We start from the raw sequence: 24,947 nt of genomic DNA on the forward strand, positions 1-24,947 counted from the left end.
TTTCCGTAAGTCGCAGTTGCGAATTTTCTAAAGGAACGACCACCATTCCCTCGCACCGGGGAGAAGTTATTATGGTCCTGCATTGACTCAGATAAAAAAAGTTCCCGCACCGGCTGGATATATTCCTGTCCCTAATACTGCTGTCAGATATTCGTTCTTTTGCACATTTTTTTTTTTTTAAGAAAACTGTCAGACAATGATGCGAATTTGGTGACGGGCTTGTACGAGAATTTCCCTCGCTATGCACCATATACAGCCGCTCGGTCTATCGGTGTGAACTACGCGATCGGCAATCGTCGGTGCGCCGAGTGAGAGAGAATATCATTCCCTCCTTCTCGCTCTCGTTCTCGCTCAGCGAGCGAACATAATTCTTTCTCGCCTATAATCTGAATCGCGAGCGCGACTGTCTCTCTCTCCTCTCCTCTCTATGACAATACTGAAAAGTTTCTGTACTCGGCGCGCCGAATTATTATGCATAATACTTTATTATTAATATTGTTATTTGTAATATTTATTATTTGTAATTTTATTTGTAATTGTATAATAATGCTACAAATAATACAAATTTTTTTAAAATAAAATTTGTATCATTTGTAATATTTCTAATAGTATTAATAATATTCCGGCGCCAAGAAAATGAAAAATATTTTATTAATTATTTTGCGGAAGCGGGCAGGTTTACAGTTTTAACTGTTGAATTGTTTAATAATATTTTAAGAATAATTTTAAGTTGTACAAGGATGTAATGTGAAATATAAAAGAATATTGTAACAGAATCAAGAAATACGAAATGAAACCACCTTGCTTTTATTTCAATATCCTCTAAGTTAACAAATATTCTCCAAACATACAAACATTATATTTTATTGAGTAGTGCACTGAACAACTATGACATTGTTCTGAGAGTTTTTTTCATTTAGAGCGATGAAACAGATATATTTTATGCATTTTTTTTCACGCAGATAGAAATTTCACGGTTATAATTGTTTTTTGAGATTATTTTATACTGTATGAAGAATATTTGTTAATTTAGAGGGTATTGTAATAAAAGCAAGGTGGTTTCATTTCATACTTCTTGATTCTTTTACAACTTCAAATGTTCTTTTACAACAATCCTTGTACAACTTAAAATTATTCTTAAAATATTAAACAATTCAATAGTCAAACCTGTAAACCTGCCCGCCTCCGCAACATAATTAATAACATATATTTCATTTTCTTGACGTCGAATATTATTAATACTATTGGAAATAATATTACAAATGGTACAAATTTTTACAATTTATTTGTAAAAATTTGTATTATTTGTAGCATTATTATACAATTACAAATAAAATTACAAATAATAAATATTACAAATAATAATATTAATAATAAAGTATTATACATAATAATTTCGGCGCGCCGAGTAGAGAAAACTTTCAGTATTGTCATAGAGAAGAGAGGAGAGAGAGGAGAGTCGCACCCGCGATTCAAGCGATATAGGCGAGAAAGAATTAGGCTCGCTCGCTGAGCGGGAACGAGAGCGAGAAGGAGAGAATGATATTCTTTCTCGCTCGGCGCGCCGACGATTGCCGATCGCGTCCGTGTGGCTCACACCGAAAGACCGAGCCGGCTGTGTGTGCGTGCATGGCGAGAAAAATTTTCGTGCAAGCTAGTCACTAAATTCGCATCACTACTGTGAGATAATAAATTAATAAGTTGAATACTGAATTAATCAAAATGTTTATATGTCAATAATATATATGTGTATTTCATATATTCTATTATCACTTATTATTATCATGTACACAACATTCTTCATATAATATTCGCAACTTTTTTACTGTACTAATATTCAGATTGTTACATCACACAGATTGTGCAACATACATATACACACACACACACACACATACTGAAAAAAACAGGTTCTTTTCATTCCAAGTTTTACTTTTTATTTATTTATATGTTTTGGTTTCCGAAAAGATTAAAACAAATAAAATGGTTTGATAACCGCATATATGAATTCACATGTGAAACCATGTTAAAACTGTTCATCTTCTTTTTGTTGTTTTCTTGCGTGAGCACAAGTTTATGTTTGTTCTTATTCACCCTGCTTATTTGGCGGTGACTCTTAAATTTTTTTTTTAATGACACGAATAATGAGTATTCAAATTATAGATTTGGATAGCGGCACGAGGCAAGGCCTACGTACTTCCACGCTAATTAACGAATGCTCATTATTCTTACCCTTATAAACTACTAATCCATGGAAAACAGAATACGTGCAATGTAATGCTTTGCTACTGATGTCGATATCTCTACTGGTTGCAGAGATATAAGTGAAAAATGTGACGGATAATTTTTCAGCGCTAAAACGAGCATCATGTGTGACTGGTGTCTCTCTGTACCATCTACGATAACAATCGCAGACAACTGACGGCGCGTACCGCATCATCTTATTTCAGATTTTCTTTAGCTAAGATAATTAATAAATCCGCTGACATGTAAGTCTCATCATGTTATTGTTAGGCGAGATTAGAGGGCGATAAATACCAGTGTGAATTCATTATTGCTGTCTCCTCTATTTGAATCTTGGGCAATGTAACAGAATTAGCCATACTTAGTTGCTCATATGTTAGACTTATTGAAGGAACAATATTTCTTTTCCATATCAAAATTTTGCATAATCTTTTCTAGAATCTCATTGTAGTAATCTTATTTTGTTTGTTATAATCTTATTTGTAGTTGTATTGTGATAATATATTTTCTCTCATAATAAATTACAATAACAGTGTACAAAATGAAAGAGAGAGAGTGCGTGTAATTATTATGACTTATATTACTGCAGGTATTACTATATATATTATATACAGATGTTTCTGAAGTAAGTTTATTTGTGGCTGTATATCAATTTACAAAATAGGCAATCAATCTTTGTAAAGAATTATATTTTTCACCTTGTGCACTGTCATTTTAATGTGCTAAGAGAGGAAATATATTACCGTACAAATACAAATGAGATTCTACAAATAAGTTTTGGTACAATAAAGAAATGTTGCTTTTTTAATAACATATTAGTAGTTAAAGTAAAAGTGCCGATACCCGGATATATACCTAAACTTGGAAATTCTTATTATTTTGATTTTTAAACATGAATATTTAAATTTTCGATCATAATTAATATATATACATACATTTAATATATATATATATATGTATTCTATGTTGAAAATTTAAATATTTGCATTAGAACAAAATAATGAGAATGTGCAAGTTTAACGTCTTATGACATATGTATATATATATATAAATTATAAATTAAATTAACTCTATATATATATTAATTATATATATATATATATATATATGTGTAGTTAATTTAATTTAAACGTAATTTTATTGAAGACACCACATGTGAGGTTGTGATTGGTACGACATACGTGCGACATACGACAATGTCTTCCGACTGATTGCAAACGCAGCTTGATGAGCGTGCAATCGAGGAAACCAAGATACGAGAGAGTTTCAACCACTAATCTTTTTATTAGCTACACTGATTAAAAAATCCTTTTGCATAATGAAAGTACTTATAATAACGAAGTCTGGAAAGCAGAGTTTTATGTAAAATTCGACAAAAAATTTAACAACTACAGTTTCATTGTCATAATATTACTCTACGCATGAAAGAGACAAGGATAGTACGATTGTGTCTGCCTGCAGCTCCATCGATTACAATTATGCGGAACTAATCTTCTATTCTGTTTTACCCCAAAATGTAGGAAAAATATTCCGCACACACACACATCCAAACTATTTTTTCATAAACACTATTCTTTTTACACTGATCTCTGAGCTCATTTCTATTACTTTAGTATTATTCTTTCATATCATGGCTAGTACGGAAGCAAAAGCTTTTGCATGGATAAACTGCAGAACTTTTATAATTAATAAGTAAAGTTACGAGCTGATGCAGAATATGATAACGAAAACTGTAATTTTTTAATTTTTCATTAAATTTTACATAAAACTCTGCTTTCCGCACTTCGTTATTATAAGTACTTTCGCTGTACAAAAGAATTTTTCAATCTGTATAGCTAATAAAAAGAAGTGTTTAAGAAAATTGAGTCAATTTGTCGGTAAAACAGACGACTCCAGGATCCCCTTAAGTATATATTTATAGACAAATATGTAAAAGAAAAATATAAAATATATAAAAGAAAAAAAATATGGAGTCTAAATAAGATGTTAATAATAATGGCAGGTTAAGCTCGGGAAAATAACTTGGATATAAGCTGAAAAATACAAATAAGCAAGAAATATTAAAACTAGAAAACCGAAACATTCAGACATCGGACTTATGCTTCAAGTATATGCCAGAAATGTAACAAAACATCATATTTTATATTCTGTATTTTTTCTTGTATGTGTATCCGCGCATACTGTTTACAGTAAAATTGTTAAGGTTAATTGCTCTTTTTGTCATATAAGTCAAAAGTGAGAAAACAAACGCAAATCAACATTCTCTCTCACTTATAAACTGCCAAATTCCGACTTCACTTGCTGTTATAGTGAAAGTATGCAAATGCTTGATCTAGGTATGTATGTCGTTGGTTTTTTCACATAAAAAAGTCAGATTAGGTTTGAAGTTTTTTTGGGGGAGGGACCACGCCCCTCCCCCGCTTATATGTACTATTCAAAATTTTTAATGTACATTGTATCAGAAAACTAAACTCTATCTAAGAAACCTTTTTCAATAATTTTTTAATAAACAATGAGCAATGATTAATGTTTATTTTTCTAAAATTATATTTATTGCACGGTGTTAAAGACTTACAATACTATGGATTTGTCGCACGCAGGTATACTTATTTCCTCAAAATTATTTTATTCATAACTCTTTTATAAAAAGTGACATCTAAAATTGCAGATTATTCTGAAACATATCCTTAATAACATATGTAAAGATCAGAGAAATCGGAGCTAATACCAGTATTCTATATATTTATCAATATATTTTCTATGAAATACTTTATTTTTTAGATATTTTTATCATTACTGAACTTTTAGAACATACTATACATCACATTACTTCATTATATTTACTCAATGATAAATTTATGTTTCACAAGAACATCATCAGACATCAAATATGAAGTGAGGAAGAATATCACATACATGTATAAAGAAATATTTATTAATGATGTAATTCAGCCACATTTAGCCAAATTTCATTGTACTACATTTCAACTACTGTTGCAAATTGTTTTCTGTTACATACATGGACATGGATCATAACGGTTTTAAATGATCGACGAAGGTTCACATATATGTTATCTAATGTATAATAGTTTGACGAAAATATATAACACAACGGCGGTAGAAACAATTTAACCAGCCATGATATAACAATTTAATTGATGATACTCTGTAACGCGAATTGCATTTGACTACAATTCCGCGAGCAACAGTATATTAATTTTCTTAAATGTTATCAGTCTACGTTTTTATGCTAAATCTTCGCTTACATAAGAGTAGTATTCGGATATAATTTGTAATACGTAAGACTATCATGCATTCATGCGATCATTGTAGCGATATGTACAACATTCTATAATTAAAAATTTAACCTCACAGAGGATTCATACCATGGTGGAAAGAGAAATTGGGCAATTTTCGTTTAGCTCTACTTAGTTCGTATGGTATATTTTAGCTTGCACCTTCTAACTTTGGTGTAACTGTAAAACTTAATCGAAACTCAATATTTTCTAATAATGATGGCCTTGCAATTATATATATTTTATATTATTCCTTATTGTCTACTGAAAGTTCTGCGATCTTGCTCCAGTGTTACGAAGCTCACTGTACAAGAGTGTCAAAACACTCTATGATATTAAAATTGAGCAATTCTAACAATAGAGCAACAATAAAGAAATATCTATATTTGATAAAAAGATCGTTAACAAATGTATATAAATGATTCAAATTATTTTCGGGTAACAATGTGTTTGACTACTCTAGCACACGCGTGCACGTTTGAAGCTGTCACGTATGTTCGAATTTTATATTACTGCCTAGTGACTTTGTGACGTTATTTATGCGTGTAATTTCAATGACCTTTCTTAATAATTTGATAGAAGTCGATATATATATATCGAGTTCACTCTTGAACGTTATATTCGACATTATAATAACTTTCAGACCTGATCAGGTTTAAATTACACTCCGAAAGTGACACTGGTTATTTTGTATGTCACAGCTGCTGTTGTATACTATCTAGCACTGCACCTTCAGGAAGAAACACTTGTTACTATTTGAGTGTCTCAGAGTGACTTTGTGATATTATTGAATAGTCGTTTACCCCACCAAGATTCTAAATCAAATGGTTTAAAATCTGCAACAATATATTTTTATTAGTGATACTGGCATGGATACAGTACAACCTTAATTAAAATAAGTATGATAAGCAAACTATCACACAATTGTGTTTAATATTATTGTACACAATTATAAAATATGTAAACAGCATGTATTTATGTACAAACACACACATGCGCTCATATACAGCACACATGCATGCACACATACACACATTCATATACATACTATTTTGGAAATAATTTCATGAGTAATTTGAAGAATATTAATAACATTTTTTAGTAAAACTTAACTATAAGTAGTGATATGATTTACCTTGAAGACTATCATTTGGCTCACCATCGTAATATACTATTGAATTAGGATCTGTAGTAAACAAAATATTTAAACAAAATATAAGTTCACAATATTTTTCTTTGGTATATTCAGTTTTATATTTTGATGAAATCTTAAAAAATAAGCAGTATATATATACACACATATATATATACATATATATATATATAGATTATATAAGTCATAAATTAATTTTAATTTGTTTTATCACTACTTACTGCAAAGTTGTGTACATTCTGTGCCATCACAACATTCATTTGTTTGTCGTATGTTGACTTGATTCCATGCTGTTGAGAATAAATTAAATTGATAAAAAATATATAAATAATAGACATATGTTTATAATATAAAATGTATAACTTTACATACATGTAGTGTTTCCATAGGTACGCAACTTGCAATTTATGCTACATTATACTAGATATTCATATGCATTTGTGTTTTACCTACATTCATAAACAAATTTTATAAGTTCCTCATGCTGTGGTGTGATAACTTCTTGCATCTGATGCCTTTGCGAAGTGAGTTTTGACTTCCCATTCATGTGAAAAACAGGTTTTGGTATGTGACTGAACAACATAGAACAAACTGGCCTCAACATAGATGTATAGTGAGGCAAATCATTTTTTCGCAATGTTATACACGTGTCGTCTTACGCAACACATGATAGAGTATTAAGAATTAGAAATATTAAAGTCATTTATCATAAATAATGTAAAGCAAAACTGGTTTTAGTATGTCTTTTCATTATTATTCACAATAAATCTTGCTGGAAATTTTAATAACATGCGATTCGTATATATGGTGTATGCTGAATAACTTCGGCCTTAGTTTTTTCACGGGGCAAATTACGAATTGCGTAATATCAAGAGAGAAAGAGAAGGACAGAGAAGGAGAGGAGAGAGGGAGAGAGAGAGAATAAGGAGGGAAGAAAATATGAAAAGCGATGTTAAAACAGAAGTTTAAGAAACGATTCTCACCGGGTGATCTCGTGATTATTCTCAGGACCGGTTTTCCTCGTAAGATCACGCAGTGTTTCTAACCTCTCCAAATTCTGATTGATCCCTATGAAAAATAATAATTCGTTTTAATCTCACTTGCGTTCTGCACGTACTTTTGAATATAGCGCGAATATCTTCCGTGTCGAAAAAAGTGACGATCGGGAGAAAATCCAAATTTAGTACCTCGACGTGTTTTCGCTACGATTTTACTAGGGCCCTTTGACACGGTATACATGATCCTCGTTAGCCAAGTGCAGAAATCTTTCTTCGCAAGCGCAATACCAGATCATTCGAAATCTATCGTTTCTATCACACTTGCACTATTCTCAAGCAAACTGTTACAACTGCTTCGCTGATAACATGACAATCCCGGTGGTACTCCCGGCAGACTGTAACCACGACTTACGAAATCATCGACTAGCGCTGTCTGTAGAGCAGCGCAATGAACTACAGAAATAATTAGAAAAATGAGTAAAAGAAAAACAGCGAAGATATTTATGTCTATAATATTTATGTAATATTAAGACTAGTCGATACCTTAATATATTAATACATCAAAATAATTAGAGATAATATAATAATTTGATTTAATAATTGAAATATAATGTGGAAAATATGTATTTTACTTTTTCACTTCTAATAAGATTTATTTGATGTTGAGAGCTCGAAAACGTAAAAGACTGATAGAACAATTAATGTAATACTAAAATATAATATAGAAAATATTAAGAACGTAAGATGCTTGATCATGATATATAGTTTTATTTTCTGCATAAGTGAGGAGTACAGATTTTCCTTATCAACTGCGAGTTCAGTCAATACAGGCACCGCAGGTGTACGTTTCTTAATCATCTATTTGCACTAGATAAATACAGTAAATATGTAAATACAGTAGAAACATAAGCAAATTAGATAGAATATACAATATTAAATGCAGATAAACAATAGAATCTTGAAGACCGAGCTAAAATATCACTTCTGGAACTGTAAACATAGAACATAGAGAAAAGATCTCTGATCATTGTTACAGCTGCATTTATGAATTCAGAATATATTAATCATTTATAATATTATATAACTGCAATATATATATATATATATATATATGTATATACATATACATGCGTGCATATATATATATATATAAAATAGTAATGATAATAATAATAAATCTATACTACTAATTTACGTCAATAATAGTCTCTCTACAATAATAGGAATTACAATAGTAAAAATAATAATTAATTTTTGTAGAATGTATCTCTGTATAGAATGTCAAACAGTTAAGACAGAATTTACTTTAACATAGAAAAATAGTTTGTCAATATATAGAGAAGAATAATTGTCTGACTGGTTTCTTCATTCAAATATTCATGCATCAATTTAGAAATCTAACAAGTATAATTTCACATTTTACATTTGCAATCTCAAGGCATTATAATAGCAAGAAGTCATATGACTTGAATAACTTTGTGGACGCATTGTGTTACTTATATACAAACATAAATTAGTCCTTAACATACTACCATTACATAATAGTCAGTTGTAATGATTTGCAGAAACTTTAAAGCAATTTATCCACATTATAATCATAGTTTTACAACAGAAACAAGATCTCAAACATGATTATGTAATATCTGTTATGTTATTAAGTACGTACAAGCACAAAGCTTCTCTTTTGCATGTACCTTTTCCCTCATCTTTTTACTCTATCTTATGACAGAATAAAAACTCCTAATGTTAAAAATACAAATCGATATTTAAATCGTCGATGATATTAGGAGTGCAATTTAATTAGAGGGAATAATGAAATTGTGTGTTATCTGAACAAACACACACTCTTAATAAATTTATCTTCCAACAAATTAATTTCGCAACAGGAAGATTTCTAAGATATTTAAAGAGCGAATAGAGACTTGTCTTGATCTTTGTTAATTTGGCGCTGTATGTTCTGGTTACCAGTAGTTGACGAGTTTGTGCTAGCAGTTGTGGATAGGTTTGGTAAAGCTTCAGCCGCGGCCGCACGTTCTGCTAAGAAACGCTCGAATTCCGATGACGTCAATGATTCCTGATCACCTTGTGCTCCAGGCTATAATACATACATATATATACATACATACATACATATACATACATACATACATACATATAGACACACTGTGCGCGCACGCGCGCGTACACACACATACACACACACACACACACACGTTACGACATTCTCAGCAAATTCATTATGGAAAATAAAATATGTGGAAATTAAAAGAATTCATGTAACACGACTTTTGAGATTCAGTTATAACCATAGCGATTTGAGTTCATATGGTACTTACCGTGCGATCTAACCAGGCTGCCATTTCATTAAATTCAGATTCCAGGTTCTGCTAAATATTGAAAAACAAACGCAAATATTGAACGAAACGATAAAATGAAATATGAACAATGTGGTAACGCTGATAACGGTAAACAAAGCTTGATACAATAACATAATAAATATTATATCTAATGTATATAATTATATCTAATGTATATAATTAAAATTAAAAAATAATATACAGGGTGTTTGAAAGCTTATCATACAGACGAAAGTTGGAGATAGATTGGGTATAGCCGAGAAGAAAAGTCATGTACCATAATGTCAAATTAGCAATTGTTATCGAGTTATTAATTGAAACATGTGAGCTAATGAGCACGTAGAGAGCGCTGGGTGGCCGCGGTAAGCACGTAGACATTTGGTATAGGCGGAATCAACGAGCGTCGAGCTAGTCAAGTATGCGAGCGCGCGCGGCGAGGGATAACTGTAAGCGACAAGAGGCGAGCGCGCGCGATGAGGAGCGAGCGAGCGAGCGCAAGCGACAAGAGGCGGCCGCCCAGCGCTCTCTACGCGCTCATTGGCTCACATGTTTCAATTAATAACTCGATAACTATTGTCAATTTGACATTATGGTACATGACTTTTCTTCTCGGCTATACCCAATCTATCTCCAACTTTCGTTTGTATGATAAGCTTTCAAACACCCTGTATATATATATTTATATACATTATAATTTTTGTTAATTTGATGATTTTGAAATTTCCAAAAGTCAATAAGTTAATAAAAGTCAAGGCACTATTGTAAAAATATATTCTTGAGATCAAGTAGAGCAAAAAAGTCTAGTACCACTTTTTCTTCCAACAAATAGCGAGATATCGTAAGTTAAATATTGAAAAAGTTATCAAGTTTTCCTTAAATATCTAAAATAATGTTAGGCAAATAAAAAATGTTTTAGACAAAAATTGTTCAAATTAATTGGTGGAAAAAGACAGTGTAATAAAAAAAATATACAGGGTGTTTCAGAACTTTGGGGAACACGGGCTCCGTAGGGATATAGAGTTAAGTGAAAGGAACAAAAAAGTTTTGTACTATAATGTGAAAATCGTAATAGCTTTTTAGTAATAACCGCGTAAAGTTTGGCGTTTTCCACGCCCATCGCGGCCTATAGACGCTCCGCGGCAAGTTGTGTGCGTAGGGGCTGAGCGATAACACGTTTCGCGCTGACTGTCGCGCGGCGTCAAAGTGCCAAGGCGCCATAGCGACAGTCAGCGCGAAACGCATTATTGCTTAGCCCCTACGCACATAGCTTGCCGCGGAGCGTCTATAGGCCGCGATGGGCGTGGAAAACGCCAAACTTTACGCGGTTATTACTAAAAAACTATTATGATTTTCACATTATGGAGAGGACTGTTTTGTTCCTCTCACTTACCTCTATGTTCCTACGGAGCCCGTGTGCCAAAGTTTTGAGACACCCCTATATACAGGGTGAGAGGTTATAAGTTTACAACCCGAAGTGTGAAGGTAGATTAGGTTAAGACAAACATAAAAGTCCCGTACCGTTTTGCGAAATTCGTAATAATTATCGAGTTATTAATGACAGAAATCGGAGGAGTGGGAGCGCGCCGGCATAGATGATAGGAGAAGCATTGCAGCTGCTTAGCCGTAGCGCGGCCCAGTCGATCCAGCAACTGTTGCCGGTGCGCGGCGAGGGGAAAGACAATGCGCCGCTATTCGTTGTTTTATCTCGCCGGATCTACATCTCGTCGCACGCCGCCCACAGTTACTGGGTCGAGTGGGCCGCGTTGTGGCCTGAGTAGCAACGCTTCTCCAATCATCTATGTCGGCGCGCTCCCATTCCTCAGATTTCTGTCATTAGTAACTCGATAATTATTGCGAATCTCGCAAAACGGTATAGGACCTTTATGTTTGTCTTAACTCAATCTACCTTCACACTTCGGGTTGTAAACTTATAACCCCCACTCTGTATATATACAGGGTGCTGAATTTCAAACGTTACAGGCAAAAATCTCGAAAACTATGAAAGATATTAAAAAAAGCTAAAACACGTGTTCCATGATTTCGAAGGGGAAAGAGAATGGCATTATCAATTTTTTATTTGGAGGGCATTTTCAAGGTCAGTTGAAGGTCAACTTGATTTTTTTAAATAGGAAACTCAATTTTTTATTATATTTTCTTTTTCTACCAATTAATTTTAACAACTTTTGTCTGAAACATTTTTTTATTTACCTAATATTTTTTTAAATATTTAATATTTAAGAAAAACTTTTTCAACATTTAACTTACGATATCTCGCTAACTATTCGTCGAAAGAAAAAATAGTATTAGACTTTTTTTTACTTTATGTACTGTGAAGAATATATTACTATAATTGTACCCTAACTTTTGTTAACTTATCTACCTTTCGAAATTTCAAAATTATTAAATTAACAAAAGTTAGAGCACTATTATAGTAACATATTCTTGACAATAAAATAAAGTAAAAAAGTCTAATATTATTTTTTCTTTCGACGAATAGTTAGCGAGATATCGTAAGTTAAATGTTGAAAAAGTTACCAAGTTTTCCTTAAATATTTCAAAAAATATTAGGCAAATAGAAAAATGTTTCAGACAAAAGTTATTAAAATTAATTGGTAGAAAAAGAAGATATAATAAAAAATTGGGCTTTCTATTTTAAAAAATTAAGTTAACCTTCAACTGACCTTGAAAATGCCCTCCAAGTAAAAAACTGATAATATCATTCTCTTTCCCCTTCGAAATCAGGGAAAACATGTTTTAGCTTTTTTTAATATCTTTCATAGTTTTCGAGATAATTAGCTAGAAAGTTTTCAAATGAACATTTTGTATATATTAAATATTCTCTCTAAAAAAGCTTTAAAAGCAATGCACATTTATGATGACTAATACTTAACATATATAAACAATATATCACTAATACTTAATATATATAAGTGAGATTTGTGTTGGAAGAATTACCGTACTTTGTAACCCTTCATTACATGTATGTATCTGCCAAACTTCATTTATAATCTCAGTATTTAAGACAACTTTAGATATATTACTTTTAATAATTTTAATAAATTAAATTATTCTTAAAAATTTCCAGTAAAAATTCTAGAATAAATTTTTTTCTATATAAAGTTTTTCAGAGAATTCCAAATAGTTATAAAATAATTTCAAATAACACATTCGAAGTTGCCTTTTATATTATTGCCTATTATAATATAGATTTATAATGGCGCTTTAATACCTAAATTTCAAGATTATTCAGTTTTAATTTTTAAGGTATTTATCTCATTAAAATTAAGTTAATATCAAAGATAGATTATGGAGTTTGGACATTTATGAATTGTTAAATTATATAAAAAAGAATAAATGTAAAAAAGTAAATAGGCAAAGAAGAAATTTAAAAGTCATGATAATTGATACTAATGATTAGTTTAAAGAGGAAAGGATATTACGCACACTAGCATTTGTAGTAGAAGCAGCCTGCTGTGGTAATTTAGGGTTATTGCGATTGAGAATTGCTGTACTTAAGCTCCCTCCTCTCACCTGTTCCTGATTATCCTCATATTTGCTACCACTGTAATCGGAAATATTGCATTATTATTGTATAAACTATAATATTCATGCGATATTAAAGCGAAATTGTAAAATGATAAATTTCAATAAATGAATATACAATATGAGTCATGTATGTTCTTGCTTTTTTATATTTTAATATACTATAAATAATTATGCAAAAAATAGAGCTAGTGTTATATGTCGTATATATAGTATATATGTATTATATATATAGTATATAGTATTATATATATAGTATATAGTATTATATATAGTATATATGTATAGTATAGTAGTATATATAGTATATATGTAATATTGCCTACATATTATATTATTTTATTTCTAATATTTTTATTAAATAATATTTAATTGTATTATATGAAATACTATATCTATAGCCTAATAAGCTACAAAGATATAATTTCAATGTAATAAAGGAATTTCAACAATTTTCTGCTCATAAATCATAAATGTATTAATTTCAACCATAATATATATACATATATATAATATTATAATGTATAATATATAATAATATATAATATACAGAGTGTCCTAGAACAATTTTTACAGAGCTCGTGGAGATATAGACCGAATTAAGACAAACATAAAAGTCTCATACCGTTTTGCGATATTCGCGATAGTTATCGAATTATTAATTACAGAAATCTGACGAATGAGCACGTGTTGAGACGGATAAGTGTTAGAAAAGTGTTGCAACCATTCGGGACGCAGCATGATTGATTTAGCAACTATTGCCGTGCGGCGAGTCGTAAGAGCAGCGAGATAAAACACAAATAGCAGCGCGTTTTTTCTTCTCGCTATGTAGTAACAATAACAATTGTTAAATCGATTGGGCCGCGCTGTGGGTCGAGTGGCTGCAACGCTTGTCCAATCATCCATCATAATATCCGTCTAAATATCACGAAACGGTATGAGACTTTTATGTTTGTCTTAATCCGGCCCATGTCTCCACGAGCTCTATAAAAATTGTTCTGGAACACCCTGTATAATGTTAATATATAATATATATAATAATAAAATACTGTACCTATTCTTTGTTGTCTCATATGTTGCATTACGTGACTGTGCAAACATGTCGAATTCGTCACTTTCTCCTTTCTTTTCCTTTCGCTCTACTTTGCTTTTATCTACATTTTCAGCTGCACCTATTATATTTGATTAAAAATAAGATGTTACATTAATCTCTTGCAAAGACGCGACCGAATATATGAATAAAACATACTGACATAACTTTATAATGTTTAACCCTTTAACTGCTGAGATATTAAATGACCAGTATGACCCTCTTTGCTGAGTTATTTTTACAATTATAAAATATTTTATAATTTGCTGATGATCCAGATTTTCACAAATTCACATTTTTAAATTTTAAAAAAATACCACACGTAATACCACACACATTGAAAGTCCAAATCGAGTAAACTCGATCGTAGCAAGACCATTTTTTTCCACACTCGAATTATCTCGACCGTAGCAGTTAAAGGGTTAATATAATCTTTTGTTCTATTAAATTTTTACAATTTTAATACTTACCGAGTTCATTCATTTGTTTCGTTATGCCGTCCATATCATCAGACAAATCTATAAGGGATTCTGCTTCTTTTTTAGTAAGAGATGGAGTTGATTCAACATTCGGTGGTTGACCAATTGTTTGAGCTAGTATAGTGCTTGCGGGAATTTGCATTTTATTCTTTGTATAGCGCGAATAACGAAGAAAGAGATTATTTAATTCATCATTAATGCGCAATAATTCTGCTGTCATTTCATCATGAGCCAATTTACCAATTAAATCGACAACACGAACTTGCATCGCCTTACATGTTGAATGAAGCTCCTGCAAATGATTATTTAAACATGTACATTCATATTTATTAATATAAATTTTCATATTAAAATTTATAAAAAAATTCCTGTAAAAGAAGAAAATATCTTAATAAAGCATATATAAATAAATTTTGTAGATAAAGATATAGATGAATTTTGTGAATAAAAACAAGAGTAAAATTCATACAGTTAATAATTCAAGATCTGCTGTATCTGGTTGTTGATTACTACTTTGGTCTGGACTTGTCAAGTATGCCAATATTTCTGATAGTACACGCATATTTCCTTGAACAACATCAAGTTCACTTTGTAATTTAGCCATTTGTTGCTCATTCAACTGAGTTAACTGGTTGGCAGATTGTGTCTGTGGTGATAAATGTTGTGTACCCAATGATGGAGGCTGCTCATTTGTAGCCAGATTTACTGGAGCTTGTTCTGTTTCAGGTACACTCTAGAAAAATAATATTAAAGGAAAAAGACTGCTTGTATATACAATAAATCAGATAGTAACATATTTCCATTTGAATAAAAAATACTCACTCTTTCTGGCGTAATAATCGGTGCCATAGCATCCAGATCAGTCATTGGAAACTGTATGCCCTTTATCTTTAATTCCTGATAGACCTGCACAACACCTTGAGTATGTGGCTGATGGCGGAATGTATCTGCCCATGTTTGGATCAAACTTAAAACCTTCTCTTGTACTGCAGTAGGTGGCTCATTTTTTGGACCGATTAATTTAACTAGGTCCTGGACAAATTCTCTTGAACAAGCAAGAGCATGAAAACGTTTCCCACAGTTTTTTACACATGTCTCCAATACCTATTATACAAGTGTTGTTACTCGTTACTTAGATAACTGCACAACATATAAATTAATATATTTATATTAGACATTATTAGATTATTATAGCCTTGATAAATATAACTGCAACAACCTATTGAATCTAATTGGGTTGTGTGAACTGAATGAAAGTTAGAAATATCACTTGACAATCAGCATTTGATTATAGTATTTATAATATTATATTATTACAAATGCATATGAAATTAATATATCATGTATATAATTACAACTATATAAAATAAACTATGCAAAGCTCGTGATATTTGATATAGTTCTATGTATGCAATATTTCATAATAGTATAATACTAACAGTAAGTGTATACATGACTATAGTATAATTTTTGCCTGCTGCTTGGGTAAGTCTGCGTTTGATTGCCTTAATAGCATCTCTTGGTCCATCCTCAGTTTCATTTATAATATCGCATATTTCCATGTTCAGTGTCCAATTCTCACTTGGTAAGTTACCATCTGTAGCAGATTCTATAAAGACAAATAATATCAAGGATATATCATAGAATTTACTGTCACTGTTAGTTTGTTTAGCAATTAGTAAATGGCAAATTTTCTTTTCCAGTTATATTATTTCATTTGAACAAGGAATGGGTGAAATCTTGTGTTCATGGGTACATAATCATGAGTCATTATGACCGATTTATTTGTCTTTCGTGTTGGAAACAAAAGCCTCAAACAAAACATTAAACATATTCGACATGATTCAATAATATGAAACGTAAATAAGGCGTTTACCAATCTTTTGTCCTACTGGCGTGGAAAAGGGATTAACCATTCCGAAAAGAGACATTTTTTCAGAGAACGTAAGACCTGCGTTGACTGCGTCTTCTGCTGCGTGTATTCACTCACTCATACGTAACGTCGTAATCACTGACAATGACTCGGTGACCACTGACAATCTGTCAATTTCTCGTAACTCTGAATGACAGAATCATATGACCTACGCAACGGTACAGACGAACATTAAATTCTAAATCTAACGTCATAAAACCATATGACTAGCCAATCAGAACTACGTTTCAATGGCTTAGTTTCCACCGAAGAATTACTTCGCATCTGGGGCCCTATTCTTGAACTACTTGCATATACGTGGGTGAGTTCGGAAACAGTGTGCTTCGGTTGTTTCAGTGGAACAGTAGTTTGTTAGTAGTGTGCCCTCAACTAGTCACGTCACCGAACGCTTCTCATGTACTAGGTGTGACATATAGTTCTGCTTTCAGCCATTACCAAAGAACGACCAGATACTAGGTATATTTATTAAAATGGATATTGTACTTGTAGCCGGTGCGATAACTGGTGGATATAATTTATTAAAATTAATTATTGGAAAAACTCAGAATGAAGAGAGCAGTGAAGAAGAATACGATCGCTGGAATGAAGAGGCAAATATATTTGAAGCACGGATACGTAAACGAGGAGATTTCAGACACGTTACGAGAATTGAAGGTTATGTAAATATAACAATACGTGACTATTCAGAAAGACAATTCAGAGAACATTTCCGAATGACTAGAGAAACATACGAAATTTTCGAGCAAATATTGGCACCTGATCTGATTAGAACAGCGGAAAGTGGAAGACATACTTTAGATGTCCGGACACAGTTACTTGCAGTTCTGTGGTTGCTTGCAACTCCTGATTCATTCAGGTAAGTTTATGTCAGATGTCTGTCGAAGATACGTATTTTTAATGTTGTAAAGAGGAAAGAAATTTTATATCTCACGGTTCTTACTTTTCTAGATCTGTGTCTGATCGCTTTGGTATTAGCAAATCATTATTGCATGATTCCATGAGAAGAGTTGTGGATGCCTTGAATAATGTAGCTGACAGGTATATTAAATGGCCTGTAGGTGAACGATTGGATGCTGTTAAACATCGATTTTCATGAATTGGCTTTCTTCCTGATGTCATAGGGGCAATTGATGGATGTCACATTCCTATCCCAGTGCCAAGGTAAGTTAACTTATTTGTAAGAATTTACTTATCTTAATTTACTTAACCTAAGTTATAATTAACTTATAAGAATAATTTATAAGAATTCATGGAAACTAAAAATACTTTTATCAAATTTTATTATCTTATTTTTATAGGTTCATCCTATTTCCTATAGAACAAGAAAAAAAGAATATGCCATTATACTGCAGGCTGTGTGCGATGCAGACCTAATATTCACAGACTGTTTTGTTGGGTTTGCTGGATCTGCTCATGATGCCAGAATTTTCAGGAACTCTGATCTCTCGGCATACAGTAAGAAGAAATGAAAATGATTTTTTTCCTAGTAATGAATTCATTATAGCTGAAAAGCTTATCCGGTGCTGCCATGGTGCATAGCTCCACATATCAATAGAGGCAATATGACTGAGGTATAATCAATTGTAGAGTAGTGAACTTTCTGTTTAAAGTTTTAATTCAGAATGCAGCAAGAACTTCTTTTATATCTATGCTGTAAGTTGCTTTAATTAAATATTGTTCCTTTATCTGTGCAGGCACAGAACAATTTTAATCAGCATCTTTCAAAAATGAGGGCGGTTATTGAAAGAGCTTTTGCACTTCTTAAGGGAAGATTCCGACGACTAAAGTATTTGCATATGAGCTGTGCCGATCTGATACCTTATGTAATTTTGGCATGTTGTGTACTTCACAATATTTGCCTTCAAGGTTGTGAACATGATATAGATGAGTTTATAGAAGAGGGTATGGACCAGAATGCTGGTGGCAACAATAATGCGAATAATTTAAACCCTAATTGGTTACCTAATGACCCAATAGGATTGGCCCGCCGTGAATATCTTACAACTCTTGTGGAACACATTGTATAATGAAATATATTGGTTCTGACGAAATAAAGCATAAAGGCCTATCCAGATAAACCTGTATGGCTGCATGTATAAGACTGTTAACGTGGATACTTTATGTTAGATGTTCATTGGTCAAGATGGTCTTATGTTGTAATATAGTATGTTGTAATATCATATACAGCTATGAAAGTTTGTCTGGATAAGAAAACAAAACTTAAAACATGGTCTTTTTTATTTAATAAATTTTATACCTGAACACAAATATAGTTAGTATATATATAGTGTAGTTTAACAAAAAAATTGTTATTCTGATAATACACAGAAGCTTTCTTCAAACAGAACTCAGTCTTACATGATTCAAAAATATTAACAAAAACTTATGTTTCTACATTAAGATACTTTTGAGACATACATACTAACATTTAATAGAATTTAGCAGTAGCATACATTCAGCACTATAAAAAAAGAAACACAAGGACGATTGCACCATAAAATATAGCGAACTTTACATAACAACGGTGGTTCAAATTCTGTTGACATGGTTAAGTTGAATGAGAAAACAGATAAAGGTCCGTAACGTCCACTTTTGAAATTCGTATAACTATCAGTGTTTTTATCACAACTGTTATAAATATATTTATTTTAATATTAATAAATGAGTCTTTGCATCACAGCCTCATATGTTATATGTTATTTGAGCATCGATCATATATCACACAATCATTAAAGTATCTATAATTTTACTAAACAAAATTTTAGTAATCAATGTAGCACAATACTTAACTTTTGTACTTTTCGCTGTATTGTATAATACACAATCGACATCTTAATCAAAAAAGTTTAGAATATGAGTATCGACGTTTACTGTAACTTACTACTAACAAAATTGTTATATCCCAAGTAGCACACATCATTTAAGAAACATTTCTGCAAACTTATACAGTTATAAAGCGTTACATACGTTTAGAAAATGTGTAAACCAACATATGTTACTTGGGATCTTACGTTTAGTTAAATCTTAATCATCTTCATGCTTTAACACGTATAACTTTATAAATTATGTAGTAGAACATTAAGGTTTCATAAGGATTAAAAAAAAAACATTTTATCTATATGAATAGATCTATTGTTTTTCGAATAACTTCCTGAAGTGATGCAATAAGTTAGAGCGAAATTAATAGAGTTGGTTTTACTCAAAACTTATTGTATAATGTAAAATTTATAAAATTATATTGCACAGTTTAGAAAATTCTTTGAAAATACAAACCTTTTACATCTCGTATAAAAACAGTATTTAAAATTGTAAAACAAAGTAAACATTTAAATAAACATTAAAATGTTAACGAGGAAATACAAAAAAACACAACTTATCAATAAGTTTCCCCATCATCTCTTTATATGCATCCATTGCTGCCTTCGATTCAGCCATGTTCTCTCTGTGACATCGCTTCCTCGCCTCTTCTCGAGATTTCGCCTCGGAAAGAAGAGCAGTGGACCAGTCTTGCAACTCTCTTTGAACTTTTGTTATCTTCCGTTGTCTTTTCTTTGATAAAGGACCTTCTTCACCTTCAGTTGGTGACTCATAATCTTCACTCATCTCCTCGAAATAAGTTGGATCTTTGGCTTTTATATCTGCTCTCTTCCTCTTGATAAGATTCGAGGCAACAGTAATGGGTTTAACACACGGCTGTTCGCCTAAAACTTCTTCCAATTCTTCGTACAATTTACAGGTTTTAGGATCATTCCCAGATTTATTGTTATGGTCTTTCGTTTCCATGTATTTCCTCTTTATGTCCTTCCACTTGTTTTCACATTGGACAGGAGATTTTTGATTCCATTCTCGATTACTATTTTTTAATTCTTTACTAATCATAAGCCATACATCCCGGCTCTTCATATCTTTGAAATGGTTTTGGTGATCTTGCCAAAGATTAATAAGGCATCTCACTTCATTATCGTTCTTCCAGGATGCCGTACTTGGAACTGCAGGTTATATTTTAATATTAATATTTTTTTGAATATATGACACAATATATTTGGACAAAACCACACGTAACATGTGAGTGATCGGACGCTGTTTTGTACGTAACGACTTTTCTTTTCTGGATTTCTAGACAAAGATACAATAAAACCAACAGTATCAGTTGATAGACTGGAAAATGTCCTTCAAGATCATATATAAATATTAAACAATGTCATAATACACTGATAGTTATATGAATTTCAAAAGTGGACAAATTAGACAATACTGATTTGACCACTTTTGAAATTCGTATAACTATCAATGTATATATGACATTGTAAAATGTTTATATATAATCTTGAAGGACATTTTAAGCTGTATCGATAGATGCTATTGATTCTACTGTATTTCTGAAAAATCAGGAAAAAGTTGTCACATACAAAACAGTTCAATCGCCATAGATAAACTTTTACCTGTTGTCTCACCCAATTCAACCATGTCAGCAGAATTTGGACCACCGTTGTCATGTATAGGTGATTCCTCAGTAAGCTGCAAATTGAAGAATTTTGCTGTCTCCTCACATATAGGCACGACGATAATATTGTCACCTACAAGATGAAACTATGAATACATTTCTACTGATAATATATAATGCTATATAATTGTTATAAAAAAGTCCAAATCTATATAAATATAACATTCTCAATCTGTATTGATACAAAATATGCAAGAGATACAAACTTTACAATTTCTGTTTATATTATTTGAATGTCAATAATAACTTACTTTGTACATCCTGCACAAGCAATCCTTTAGAATTAAACACGGGTAGATCCCCAATCATTACAGCACGATGCCGTCCTTCTACTAATGTAATATTATTATGCATTATTATATTTTTTTATTATTAATGCCAAATGTTAATAGGTTATATCTAGATTAATAGGTTACATCGACGATATATTATACACCTAGTGAAATAACACGCGCCAAAACTAGATTCTCTCGCTAGTCCCACCGACTCCATGTTCTTTTTCGTCGGGTGGATTGGTGGCTAGGGATGTCACTCCACTAGTGTTTCCGAACGACTTCACACGAGTGCACACTAAAGCTAAGACTCCATGCATGCGGTGAGCTCCGGCAAACGGCTGCGGTGACCAATCAGGAGACAGACGCATGCCGGAGCTTGCCGCAATCGGACTTGCGCCCCCCTCCTGATTGGTCACCGCAGCATTTGCCGCAGTTCACCGCATGCATGGAGTCTTAGCTTGAGTGTTTCCGAACGGCTGGTGTGCACTCGTGTGCACACGAGTGTTGTTTCCGAACGCACCCAAAATGTTCCAAACAAAAAGTATATGGTCATTTAAGTTGGCAATGCTGAAATATCAATTCTTCTTGGTTCTTCCTCACATCTACTTTGCTCCCACTGGAAACAGTATCCTAATTTGATCCTATACCGGGTGCGTTCGGGGAGCACGCTATCACGCAACAAACGCTAACGCTGATAGATGCATTCGGAGAGACTATAAGCAGCTTACGCTTTCGAGCTGCTCGAACGTTACTTGAGTGAATTTATCGTTACAATAAGGCTGATGTTGGTGCAAATATGGATAACCAAAAAAGAAAAAAATTATTAAGTCTTTTACTCTTTGCTCTGAGTGAATTAATAGAGTCTTCATCATCTGATGACGAAGAAGAATTGGATGTACTCGTTAATTTAAAAGTAGGACGTCGGAAGAAACTGCCAAGACTACAAAATTATGTGGAAGAGGTGATACCTAGGTGGAAAGATCAAGAATTCAAGTCGCATTTTAGGTAATGATAAATTATCTTTAATTAATTTTCAAAGTTCTATACATACATCATAGAATGGTGAACATATTTCACATCATGTATTTATTTATGGTAGCTCAGTAAATACTGCAGCAAAGTAAATGCAACATGTATTTTATTACATTTACATTGTTACGTGAGAAATTATAACATAAATGTAATGTAATGTAATGTAATTTTTCAATAATGTCATTTGAAATTTCAACAAAAAGTATTTAGTATAGTGATATTCGGTATTTATTGGAAAGAAATTAGCTAAATTTTTCTATTAGCATATTCGACTGGACTTGGGTTCACTTGGGTTAACCCATGCTGGGTTAAATAAACCCAGCTTATTGGTCGAACATGTACTATATAGTATAGTATAGTATACGTTCGACTAATAAGGCCCAGTTCCACAACTTGCTTTAAATGGAGTTTAAAGCTAAACCGATGGTTAAAAGCAGTAGTATATACTTTATGGTTAAAATTGCTTTTAACCATCGGTTTAGCTTTAAACTCCGTTTAAAGCAAATTGTGGAACTGGGCCTAAGTTGAGTTTATGTAACCCAGCATGGGTTAACCCAGGTCCAGTCGAATACGCTGTATGTCTGTACTAATTTTAGTTCTACACACTTCTTATCTAGAATATCCAGAGACACTTTTGAGTTTGTACTCTTGATAATTGCCCCAAAACTTAAGAGAAAGTATCCAGGGTTAGGAATGATCTCCCCAGAGAAACAGTTTTTTATTGCTATTTGGCGAATGGCTACACCAGATTCTTACAGGTTAGTACATTATATCTAATAATAAGACCTACTCAAGGTAATGTTGCATTTTTCATTCATAATTTTTTTAATCCTAGATCAATATGTGAAAAGTTTGATGTGAGTCGATCAACAGCCTTATTAACAACACGTCGAGTTACCAAGATACTTGCAGATTTAGCACCAGTATTAATTAAATGGCCAACAGGCAACGCTATCCAAGAAGTTTGGACAGGATTTGAAGTAATTAGTTCCTTCCCTAAAGTCATAGGAGCTATCGATGGTACTCACATCAATATCCCATCTTCACATATACATCCAGAAGCCTATGTTAATCGGAAAGGTCACCATTCCATTCAGCTACAAGTTTGCAATATGTACTTAGTATATTAGGTGGAAGAATTTATCCTTCTCACTATATTGTATATATTGAATATATCGTACTTAATATTCTTCCAGGGGATCTGTGATCACAAAGCTCGTTTCACGCACTGCTATATTGGACATGCAGATTCTGTGCATGATCAACGCGTTTTTCGTCAGTCAGAAATTCAAGATGCATTGGGTAACCCAGAAAAATTTCCTGATGATTCCCATTTACTTGGTGATGCTGCATATAAAATTCATGATAATTTAATGGTTCCATATCGTGATAATGGTCATTTGACTGAACGACAAAAAAATTATAATTTCTGCCATTCTTCAGCACGAATCGCCATTGAAAGAGCATTTGGTACCTTGAAAGGTCGATTTAGAAGTATATTACATAACCTATCCATGAATCGGACTGACTTAATTGCTCATTATATACTTGCTTGTTGTGTCATGCATAATATTTGTATACTAAGAAATGATGATTTTGACAGTGTTTTATTAAATAATGAAGTAGATAACGATATTCCTCATCAAGTTGCTGCAGATGATACAACAGGTGTTCTGAGAAGAGACTTAATTAGCCAAAGACTTCCAATAAGACTCATATAAATCTTAAAACAGTTCTAATTTTGCTAGGAATGCAATATATTTTTTATTTTAAAGAAGTTTACAAGTTATTATCTTTTATACTTTTGTAACATAGATATAAACTAATATGTACATGTTTAATAAAATAAAAATAGTATAACATATAAAAGAATTCTTTATTTATTTTTATAATAGTATTATATTTAAAAATTGCCATTTCCGTGTTACTTCTAAAATAATAAGTACATCCTCTTCGTTATTAATTTATTTAGGACAGAAAGTAAAAGAATAAAATGAAAGATACATTTTGTTATTGATATTAATTTTATAATAGTTTATAATT

General features: G+C 32.1%; 3 protein-coding genes and 2 pseudogenes across 8 annotated transcripts; 2 read left to right on the top strand and 3 right to left on the bottom strand.

The window, feature by feature from the left end:
- Positions 1-5,143: 5,143 nt before the first annotated feature.
- Positions 5,144-8,118, bottom strand: LOC105191729 (MAPK regulated corepressor interacting protein 2). 3 transcript variants are annotated; one of them, XM_011155344.3, is made up of 7 exons: positions 7,881-8,118; positions 7,677-7,761; positions 7,147-7,265; positions 6,915-6,983; positions 6,676-6,726; positions 6,349-6,376; positions 5,144-6,270 (listed from the first exon to the last, which is right to left on the bottom strand). In XM_011155344.3, exons 1-7 carry the CDS (start codon positions 7,930-7,932, stop codon positions 6,255-6,257), a joined length of 420 nt encoding a protein of 139 aa, XP_011153646.1. In that variant the 5' UTR covers positions 7,933-8,118; the 3' UTR covers positions 5,144-6,254. The 3 variants fall into 3 exon arrangements, with proteins under 3 accessions (XP_011153646.1, XP_025157656.1, XP_011153645.1); XM_025301871.1 differs by having other exon boundaries at positions 6,344-6,376; XM_011155343.3 differs by having other exon boundaries at positions 5,145-6,376.
- Positions 8,119-8,894: 776 nt separating this feature from the next.
- LOC105191728 (TOM1-like protein 2) lies at positions 8,895-17,287 on the bottom strand. 3 transcript variants are annotated; one of them, XM_019845339.2, is made up of 9 exons: positions 17,037-17,287; positions 16,600-16,769; positions 15,983-16,264; positions 15,630-15,893; positions 15,152-15,452; positions 14,646-14,763; positions 13,493-13,610; positions 10,028-10,075; positions 8,897-9,786 (listed from the first exon to the last, which is right to left on the bottom strand). In XM_019845339.2, the coding sequence occupies exons 1-9, from the start codon at positions 17,089-17,091 to the stop codon at positions 9,595-9,597; spliced, it is 1,548 nt and encodes a 515-aa protein (XP_019700898.1). In that variant the 5' UTR covers positions 17,092-17,287; the 3' UTR covers positions 8,897-9,594. The 3 variants fall into 3 exon arrangements, with proteins under 3 accessions (XP_011153644.1, XP_019700898.1, XP_011153643.1); XM_011155341.3 differs by having other exon boundaries at positions 10,028-10,078; positions 17,037-17,286; XM_011155342.3 differs by lacking the exon at positions 10,028-10,075 and having other exon boundaries at positions 8,895-9,786.
- An 8-nt stretch (positions 17,288-17,295) lies between these two features.
- LOC112589273 (protein ANTAGONIST OF LIKE HETEROCHROMATIN PROTEIN 1-like) lies at positions 17,296-19,319 on the top strand (annotated as a pseudogene).
- A 69-nt stretch (positions 19,320-19,388) lies between these two features.
- On the bottom strand, positions 19,389-22,163 carry LOC112589274 (trihelix transcription factor GTL2-like). Of its 2 annotated transcripts, XM_025301873.1 has the most exons (4): positions 22,034-22,163; positions 21,849-21,929; positions 21,536-21,670; positions 19,389-21,082 (listed from the first exon to the last, which is right to left on the bottom strand). In XM_025301873.1, exons 2-4 carry the CDS (start codon positions 21,904-21,906, stop codon positions 20,439-20,441), a joined length of 837 nt encoding a protein of 278 aa, XP_025157658.1. In that variant the 5' UTR covers positions 21,907-21,929; positions 22,034-22,163; the 3' UTR covers positions 19,389-20,438. The 2 variants fall into 2 exon arrangements, with proteins under 2 accessions (XP_025157658.1, XP_025157657.1); XM_025301872.1 differs by lacking the exon at positions 22,034-22,163 and having other exon boundaries at positions 21,849-22,021.
- Positions 22,164-22,484: 321 nt separating this feature from the next.
- LOC112589272 (protein ANTAGONIST OF LIKE HETEROCHROMATIN PROTEIN 1-like) lies at positions 22,485-24,524 on the top strand (annotated as a pseudogene).
- The last annotated feature ends 423 nt before the right edge of the window (positions 24,525-24,947 follow it).

This window comes from Harpegnathos saltator, unplaced genomic scaffold (assembly GCF_003227715.2).
Source record: "Harpegnathos saltator strain DR-91 unplaced genomic scaffold, Hsal_v8.6 scaffold454, whole genome shotgun sequence".
In the NCBI taxonomy this organism is placed as follows: domain Eukaryota; kingdom Metazoa; phylum Arthropoda; class Insecta; order Hymenoptera; family Formicidae; genus Harpegnathos; species Harpegnathos saltator.

Bases quoted from the DNA above. Each gene is read 5' to 3' on its own strand.
- LOC105191729 (XM_011155343.3), bottom strand. From the start codon at position 7,932: ATGTATACCGTGTCAAAGGGCCCTAGTAAAATCGTAGCGAAAACACGT. The intron at 7,266-7,676 runs GTGAGAATCGTT...TATGTTGTTCAG, and splicing joins AATAATCACGAGATCACCCG to TCACATACCAAAACCTGTTT. The intron at 6,727-6,914 runs GTAAGTAGTGAT...TGTTTACTACAG, and splicing joins AGAATGTACACAACTTTGCA to ATCCTAATTCAATAGTATAT.
- LOC105191728 (XM_011155341.3), bottom strand. From the start codon at position 17,091: ATGTCTCTTTTCGGAATGGTTAATCCCTTTTCCACGCCAGTAGGACAA. The intron at 16,770-17,036 runs GTAAACGCCTTA...TTGTCTTTATAG, and splicing joins GCCAGTAGGACAAAAGATTG to AATCTGCTACAGATGGTAAC. The intron at 13,611-14,645 runs GTACAGTATTTT...TTCCGATTACAG, and splicing joins TATGAGACAACAAAGAATAG to TGGTAGCAAATATGAGGATA.
- LOC112589274 (XM_025301872.1), bottom strand. From the start codon at position 21,951: ATGCATAATAATATTACATTAGTAGAAGGACGGCATCGTGCTGTAATG. The intron at 21,671-21,848 runs GTAAGTTATTAT...TTCATCTTGTAG, and splicing joins GCTTGTGCAGGATGTACAAA to GTGACAATATTATCGTCGTG. The intron at 21,083-21,535 runs GTAAAAGTTTAT...TATAACCTGCAG, and splicing joins TGAATTGGGTGAGACAACAG to TTCCAAGTACGGCATCCTGG.